Below are 8,764 nucleotides of genomic sequence, written 5' to 3' on the forward strand. Positions count from 1 at the left end.
CAGCGTGAGTCCAGGATGATGCCCAAGTACTTTATGTACGGCTTCACCTGGACTCTCTCCCCGCCAATGGGAACGCATTCGTTCGAGGGCGGTCTCCATCTTCTTTTCCTGCCGAAGGCAATGACCTCGCACTTGCTAAGGGCCACCCTTAGTCCCAGCATCCTGATGCGTGTGAGCATCAGGTCTGCTGCGACCGCCGCAGCCCTAAGGGTGCTCTCCAACTGCTCCCCCCGGACAGCCACCATTGTGTCATCTGCATAGCAGATAACTATTGTCCGGGGGGGTAGGGCCGCGCGGATGGCCCAGTCGAAACCGACGTTCCACAGCAGGGGGCCTAAAACCGAACCCTGGGGAACGCCGCAGGTCATCGCCCTCGACTTCCGTCCCTCCTTGTCCTCGTAGAGCACCTCCCTCCCTGTAAGGTAGTGCCCTACGAGGTTCCTTAGATAGAGGGGCACTCCGTGATACCGGAGCGCCTCCTCTATCACTTCATAAGGGAGGGAGCCGAAGGCGTTCGCGATATCAAGCGATACGCCCACGGCCCCTCCCCCTCCCCCAATTGCTTCCTCCGAGAATGTCCTCAGGGCCCCGATGGCGTCAATGGTGGACCGCCCCTTTCGAAAGCCATATTGGCAGTCCGACACATTGGGTCCATCATTTTCCAGATGCCGGGCGATTCGGGCCGCCACGATACGTTCCAGCAGTTTACCCGTCTCGTCCAGCATCAGGAGGGGCCTCCACCCCGAAGGAGAGTCCTCAGGCCGGCCTTCTTTCCTAATAAGGACAAGCCGGCCTTCTTTCCACGGCTTTGGGAACCGCCCCGTCGACAAGCAGTCGTCGAACAGTTCTCTGAGGCGGCTCCCAATGTGTTTCGCCGCCACCGGGAGTATGGGACCAGGGACTCCGTCTGGGCCTGGGGCCTTTCTGCGGCCCTCCAGACGCTTTAGTCCCCAGTCAAACTCCTCATCCGTTACCGGTGGCACACTCGCCGCGGTGGACTCCCGTTCAGGGGCCGACATCCTCGGAGGGACAAATTCCTCAGCAGAGGGGAACAGGCCTTCCACGATCCGCTTGAGGAGGTTCGGTTCCATGGAGGCCGTGGGGGGGGCGTATCGCAGTTTGTTGCGAACAGTCCTGTATGGCCTCCCCCATGGGTCCCTGTCGAGCGTGGCCAAGAACTCCTTGTAGGCGTCGTCCTTGGCCTTGGCTATCGCAGCCGACAGGGTCCTTTTGGCCTCCTGGAGAGCGAGGTGCAGCCGCGCCTCCTCTCCGTCAACGACATTACGCCGCCGTCTGCAACGCGTATATTCGCGTCGGGCTCGGTTACTGGCGGATCGGAGAGCAGCGATCTCTTCCGACCACCAGTGAACCGCCGTTTTTGCAGCCGGCGGCCCGGACCTCCTCATCGAAGCGTCACAGATCCGCGTGAGCGACGCACGAAGGCCTGTTGCCCTCTCGTCCACACCAAGGGAACGGCTTGGTGTGGGTCTAATCCAAGCCTCAGTCATGGCCGCCTCCTCAGCCAGGTCCCTGTCGAGGCTAGCCAGACTCCATCTCGGGAACCCCCGGTCCCGCCCCCTCAAGCCCCGTACGGGCTGCTGGGGCCTGTTGGAGACCCCCATTCGGATGTACCTGTGGTCCGAGAGGGTCTCCACGTCCTCCAGGACACGCCAGTCCACGACACGCGCGGCAATGACGGGGCTCGCAAAGGATATGTCGACAATCGACGCCCCGTTCCGCCGCACGCATGTGTCGACGTTGCCCCGGTTTAGGACTTCAAGCCCCAAACCCACAGCCCAGTCGTACAGGGCCTCTCCCCTCGGATCGTCGATAGGAGAGCCCCAAGCCGAGTGCTTGGCGTTGAGGTCTCCCATCAGTAGCACCGGTGCTGGCGCCGCTCTCCCGATTACCTCACCCACCCTCTCGAGAAAGTCCTCAAAGGCACGCAGCGGCCTGTTGGGGGAGAAGTATGCCGCAACTATGGCAAACTCTCCCCACTTTGCCGCCGCGTATCCCGGACCACAACCAATTCTCGAGAGGGGTGGGCGATCTCCAGCTCGGGGAGAGGTGATTGCCACCAGCCCGTCCGTGTCTCCGATCCAAGTAGGAAGGGGGGGGACGCAATACGGCTCCACCACGACGGCAGCACCAATGGCCCACTCCGCCACGTGCTGGACTAGGAGGTCCTGTGCACGGGCGCAGTGGTTGACATTGGCCTGCAGCACCTCTGCCTGTTGCGCAGATCCGCCAGGCATTAGTGCTCCATGGTGGTGCCCTCAGGGGTTCCCTTATTTGGGGCCAGTTTGCCCCGTGTGCGCGGGGGATTGCACGAGGGGCCGCCCATAATGTGTTTGGCGGCCAGCTTGTGCGCGTAGCACACCGCGCACCAGGGTTCACTGGCCCCACACGCTGACAAGATGTGCCCTGATTTGCCACAGCGATGGCACAGTTCTGATCTGTCCACCGGGGACGGGCAGAGGGCTCTAGTGTGGCCTATGCCCATGCACCGGAAGCACCGCATGGGCAAGGCCTCGAGCCCTCTAACCTTGGCGGCTGTCCAACCGACAAGAAGACGCCCCTCTTCAATCAGGGCGTTGGCAGCCGCCACAGGGCAGGTGATAATCACCGCCCCAGTCATATCCGGTGCTATGCGGATGTTGCCCACTTTAACTTGTCCCGATGGACATTTCCCTGCCCTCGCCGTGGCCTCTTTAAGGGCCTCTGGCGTTACTCCCTCGTCGAAGCCAGAGACCCTTATTTGCGCCGCTTTAAATGGCCTCGTCACCTCCGCCTCACTGCCAATGACCTCCCGGAGCTTCTCCGCAAGGTTGTCCGCCGCAGCCCCACTGTCAGCTCCGGGTATTTCAATAATGCGGGCCCCCGTAGCCGTGCCGCGAACAGCCGACACATGGTCCACCCCTATCGACGATAGGTCGATGGTGGTGGCCCTCGTTATTACCGCACGGTAATCCAGCTTGGATTCCGGCTTGAGAGTCACCACCACCGCCGAAGTCTTGGGAGGGGTGAACTTTATCTTTTTAGGCGGCTGTACGCTCGCCTTGGGGGCCTCCGCTTGGGTAGGCTTCGGCTGGGCAGAGGGGGAGGATTTCTTGTTCCTCTTCTTTTTCCCCTTTCTGACCACCTCAGCCCACCCTTGTTCGCCTTCTTGAGGCGGAGGCAATTCGGCAGGTGGCTCGGTAGATACCTGGGCCTGTGCCGTCACTTGTTTGGGCTGCTTCTTAGCTGGAACAGCTTTGGGTGCAGGCCCAGGTCGTGCTGGGGGCATCAGGGTAGCCCCCGCAGCTACGCTGGCATAATTTTTCCCGGTTTTTGGGGCCGGCGCTTCGGCCTCCTTGGTCTTCTTGTCGGTCGCAAGAGGCGGCCGAACAATCGGCTCCGGGGCCAGGAAGCCTCTCTTCTCGGCCTCCTTAAGGCGGTCGCTGACCATTCCCCCCAGCCTGAGGAACACATCTCTCTCAAATGACTCCTTCCATTCGGATAGGAGTCCCTTGATGTCCTCAAGCGAGGGGGCTCCCGCCGCTGGCTGGGCCTCCTTTAGCGCCGACGACGTGCGCTCGGCAAAGGCCGTGCGCAGGGCCTTCGTCTCCTGTTCGAGGAGCGAAAGCTGCTCCCGCATTCTCTTGTTGTCCGCCCTGAGAATGCGGACAGCCTCCGACTCCTCGCACTGAGCCTCAATTTTTCCGGCCGCCACAATTATGTCATGGCAGGCCTCGTTCATGGCCCGCCATGCCGTTCCCTTCAGGTTGCCGGACTTTCCGGCCTCCGCCAAAACCTTCTGGGCAGCCGCCCTCACCACCTCAAGGTGCTCATCTACCAGGCACCTCTTCCCGCCCTTCTCGCTGGCCTTCAAAAATTTGCTGGTACCAGCCCTGTCCAGCTCGCGTTCAAATTCGGCATAATCCGCCGAAAGATCGCGGAGCCTCTCCCTTGCCTCGGCCGTCCCAGAATAGGAGCCCCGGCGAGCAGCCCGGCCCCTCGTGACAGAGGAAAGCTTGTTGGAGGCCCTTTCAGCCTCCTCAACTTCCTCCGAAGCTTTCCTCTTTGGGGCTTGACCCCGCTTCCCGCCTAACTCAATGTCCGGGAGCCAGACTGACCCATCCGAGTCTCCGTCGGAGAAGTATAGCGACTCCGACCGGCTGATCACCGTCTTCTCGCTCACTTCCTCTTTTGCCATTTCCTCGTTAACCCCCCCAGTTGATCTCTTCCCCCTTGGGGTCAGAGATCTTCCCCTCGAAGCTTTGGCCACGTTCCTACCCATGTTGGGCCAGAAGTGACCAAGTCAGAATAATTAGCCCCAAATGGGGCAAAAACAAGGCAAAAACCCACAGACAGGGGGCAGCAATTGGCCCCTGCCTGGTTACAAAAAGCTGAGCTACCCCGCACCAGCGGTCTGGTAGCTGTGGTCAGAAGCACAACCTTGCTTTTTGTATAGAAGGATAGGATCTCGCCAGTGCCTCAACTCCACAAGGAGCCAAGACACTGAACCCGTCAAAAACAAAACCAAAAGAAAACTCTTAGTGACAAAAACCACCAAGACACCTCAAATTGCGCTCAACACAACTTCAGCACACTTAATACGCCACAGTAGAACATACACGACACCTCATCACATATACGACACCTTAGCTCATATACGACACCTTAGCTCATATACGACACCTTAGCAAAACCTAACCTAACCTAACCTAACCTAACCTAACCTAACCTTTTTTTTTTTTTTTTTTTTTTTTTTTTTTTTTTTTTTTTTTTTTTTTTTTTTTTTTTTTTTTTTCGCAGGGGAATGCATTTACGCACTGAGTGTGGGACTCCTGGGCCGCTATCCAGCCCAGACTACCCACTAAACCCCTGCGGGTGCCATCGGCCGCTTTACAGGGAGGCGCCTCGGATCTATCTAGCACAAGACGCCTCAGCGACTGGCCGGTCTCTTTCGCCAGAGACCGGACTCACCATTCTCAGGGGCCCACCGACACCTGGTGGACCCCTGCCGACGGGTGGGACTTTAGTCCCACCAATTACGGAGGCGCTTGCAAGCGCGCAAGGTAGCGCCTGCGTCGCACCCCCGTCCGCCTTCTGCGGATCGGCTCCGCGAGGGGGTGGTCCTCGCGGTTCCTTTCCTCGGCCTCCCTCTGTGACATAACAGTCTCACAGAAGGAGGCCACTGCCGCCCAGGCTCCGTCACTCCCGAGCATCGCATTGACGACACTCGGGAGCGACAGATCCACTCCACCGAGCACTGCCACCAGATCGTGGCGCTGCCGACTCCACCTGGGACACTGCTCTAGAACATGTTGAGCAGTGTCCCGAGCCTCGCCACAATCGTGGCAGACCGGCTCGGTCTCCCGCTGGGCCACGCGGTGCAAGTACTCACCGAAGCAGCCATGCCCGGTGAGCACCTGCGTCATGCGGAAGGTGAGAGGCTTGCGCCGCCTCAACATCCATCTCTCCAGGACCTGGCGCAGGGCCTCCACTGTGCGTACACCGTACGTTGCCCGCGCCAGGTCTGCCTCCCACCTCCGCATGAGTTCCGCTTGCCCTCGCAAGCGGACCCGCCGGACCATCTCAGGCGAGGGGTGCTCGCCGATTTCCCTCCTGTTCGCCACAAAGTGGTAAACCTCGGCGAGCACCTCCGCCACCAACTCCCACGGCGGGTCGCCCGCGAGGGCTGTGGCCGCAGCGTACGCCACGGTACGGTACCCCCGTATCGCCCTTACCGCGATCACCTTCTGCGCCTGCCGGAGAAGGCGCTTATTCTCCGCGGCAAGGGCGTCCACCCAAACGGGGGCGCCGTACATCGCCATACTCCGGCACACGCCGGAGTACAGCTTCCGTACAGCGTCGCTGGGCCCACCCAGATTGGGCAGGAGTCGGCCCAGCGACGCAGCCGTCCTGACGATCCTTTGCCCCAGCTCTCGGAAGTGGGGGACAAAGGACCATCTCCCGTCGAGGATGAGGCCCAGGTATTTCATCTGGGCACTCACCCTCAACTCCTCATGACCCACCTGGAGGCGCGCCCCTGGGGGAGGTCCTCGCGTCCGGGCCCCGCGGAAGAGGAGGACTTCGGTCTTATCCAGTCGGACCCGAAGCCCCAGCCTCTCTATGCGGCCGACCAAAAGGGCGAGGCCCGTTTCGGCCAGCCGCGCCGCCTCACCGAAGTTCGCACCCCGGGACGTGAAGAGAGTGTCATCCGCATAGCAGATGACACCCGTCCCGGGGGGAAGCCGGCACCGCAGGACCCAATCGTATGTGATGTCCCACAGGATAGGGCCGAGAATCGACCCCTGTGGCACACCGCATCCGACGCTCCGCCGAACCATACGACCCGCCCCGTCCTCGTACAGGACAACACGATCCTCCAGGTACACCCCCAACAGCCGCCGCAGGTACGAGGGCACCCCAAAGTACCGGAGTGCCTCCCGTATTACACTGTGCGGGATGCTGTTGAAGGCGTTGGCGACGTCTAAAGACGTCGCCAGGGTCACATCGCCTTCTCGATCCGCCTCCTCCGTCACCGACCGCAGACGCCTGAGGGCGTCGATGGTGGACCTCTTGGCCCGGAATCCGTACTGCACGTCAGAGAGACGCGGTCCCGGGCCTTCCTCCACATGCCGAACGAGGCGAGAGGCCACAACGCTCTCTAGGGCCTTCCCAGCCTCGCTCAGCAGGACCAGAGGTCGCACCGCCGAAGCCGAGTCCAAGGGCCGGCTCCCCTTCGGAATAAGGCAGAGCCGGCCCTCCTTCCATAATTTCGGGAACTGCCCCTCTCGCAGACAGCGGTTTAGCAGCCCCCGAAACTCCTCCCCGAGGTGCACGAGAATCAGCGCAAGCACTTTCCCGTGCACCCCGTCTGGACCCGGTGCCCTCTTCCTTGTCTGGAGGCGGTCGAGGACCACCTCCATTTCGACGTCGGTGACGGGAGGCGGATCCGCCTCCATCTCTTCTCCCTCCGCGTCAGGCGGCTGTCGGGCCATCCTCGGAGGAGAAAACCCTCGCGGATTGCCGGGGAATAGATCCCCGACAATCTCCCCCAGCAGAGCTGGCTGGAGGGTCTCCGTTAGCGGGGTCGCCTGTGGGCGCAATTTGTCTCGCGCCCACTTATACGGCCGGCCCCATGGGTCTCTTTCGATACCCTCCACCAGCTCCTCGAAGGCTTCCTCCTTGGCCCGACCGATGGCCAGCTGCAGCTCCTTGCGATTTTCCACATACACCGCATACAGCTGACCATCCCTCTCCTCGTCCCGGGGACTGCGCCGCCTGCTTCGACTATAGGCCCTTCGGGCCGCGTTGCAGGCGACGCGAAGGGCGGCAATCTCCGCCGACCACCAATAGACCGCCCGCCTAGGGGGGGCTCGACCTACGCTTGGCATGGCCGCCCGGCACACCACTGTGAAAGCGTCGCCGAGACGGTCAGCCGCGTCGTCCACCCCCATTCCGTCTAGAGGCGGGAGGCTCCAGCGGCCGACGATGGCCGCCTCTTCCGCCAGCTCCCGGTCAAGCCGCGTAAGGGCCCAGCGCGGGAACCGGCTGCGCACCCGGGACGATGATGCCGCCTGACATTGGGGGGCGGCCGACACCTCGAACCGAATATACAAGTGGTCCGAGAGTGTCTCCACCCCCCCTTCCACCCTCCAGTCCGACACGGAGCGCGCGGCGGAGGGGGTGGCGAACGTCAGGTCCACCACCGATCCGCCCGTCCGTCGCACGCACGTGTGGGCTGTCCCCCTGTTTAGGAGAGACAGCCCCGCGGCCAGCGCCCACTCTTCCACCTTTCGCCCCTTGGGCTCCGTGGCCGGGTTCCCCCACGCCGTTGATTTGGCGTTGAAGTCACCGGCCACGAAGACCTTTAGGGGCGCTAACCGCCTTATCTCCGGCCCCAGAGCATCCAAGAACCGCTCCAGGGCCGGCAAATCCCGGTTCGGGGAGAAGTAAACACCAATTATGGCGTACTCTCCCCGAACCGCCACCACAAAGCCGTTCCCTCTCTTCTTAATCGCGAGGGGAGGGGCGGCACCAGGCCTAGTCACGATGGCCACGAGGCCATCCAGATCCCCCGCCCAGTGGGGCAGGGAGGGAACCGCGTACGGCTCCGCGACCACCGCGACATCCAGATCCCACTCCGCCATGGATTGCAGGAGGAGGTCCTGCGCCCTAGCGGAGTGGTTGAGGTTGGCCTGGAGGAAGGTGACCCCCATCACTCCTCCATTTGGCCGACTGGCGCCTCCCCTTGCCTTCCCTCGCGCGGAGGAGGGGACGGCCCTTTCCCTCGGATCGGGGGTGGGTTGCAGGCCCTACCCCCCATCACGTGGCCCGCCGGCTTGCCGGCGTCGCGGCATACCGCGCAGCGGGGCTCCGCTGTGCAGGAGGCGGACAAATGTCCTGCCTCCCCGCACCTATAGCAGAGCCGGCTGCGGTCCGTCTGCGAGGGGCACAGCGATGCGGTGTGCCCCTTCCCCATGCACTTGTAGCAGTGCATGGGGCGCGCCTCCAGGTGCCGGAGCTGCACTCGACTCCAGCCTACCGTGAGGCTGCCCGCCTCGATCAGCTTTTTAGCCGTCGTGACCGGGCAGCGCATCAGGGCAGAGCCAGAGCCCCGCCAGTCTGAGCGGATTTCACCCACCCAGACCTGGTCCTCCGTGCAGCTCCCGGCTTGCGCGACCGCAGCCTTTATCCGCTGCGCCGTTGCCGCATCATTCAGGCCCGTCACGCGGAAGTCCGCGGTTTTGACGGGCCTGGAAACGTCCGCGAC

The 8,764-nt window shown here is 62.3% G+C and overlaps 2 protein-coding genes across 2 annotated transcripts; both read right to left on the bottom strand.

The window, feature by feature from the left end:
• Positions 1 to 2,254: 2,254 nt before the first annotated feature.
• Positions 2,255 to 4,279, bottom strand: LOC128672147 (uncharacterized). Its single transcript, XM_053749093.1, has one exon. It carries the CDS (start codon positions 4,277 to 4,279, stop codon positions 2,255 to 2,257), a length of 2,025 nt encoding a protein of 674 aa, XP_053605068.1.
• A 3,415-nt stretch (positions 4,280 to 7,694) lies between these two features.
• On the bottom strand, positions 7,695 to 8,210 carry LOC128672126 (uncharacterized; the record flags this gene model as incomplete). The annotated part of the gene is made up of 1 exon (XM_053749053.1): positions 7,695 to 8,210. A coding segment is annotated over exon 1 (516 nt), but the record flags the coding sequence as incomplete, so codon positions are not given.
• Positions 8,211 to 8,764: the final 554 nt, after the last annotated feature.

Source organism: Plodia interpunctella, chromosome 8 (assembly GCF_027563975.2).
Source record: "Plodia interpunctella isolate USDA-ARS_2022_Savannah chromosome 8, ilPloInte3.2, whole genome shotgun sequence".
In the NCBI taxonomy this organism is placed as follows: Eukaryota; Metazoa; Arthropoda; class Insecta; order Lepidoptera; family Pyralidae; genus Plodia; species Plodia interpunctella.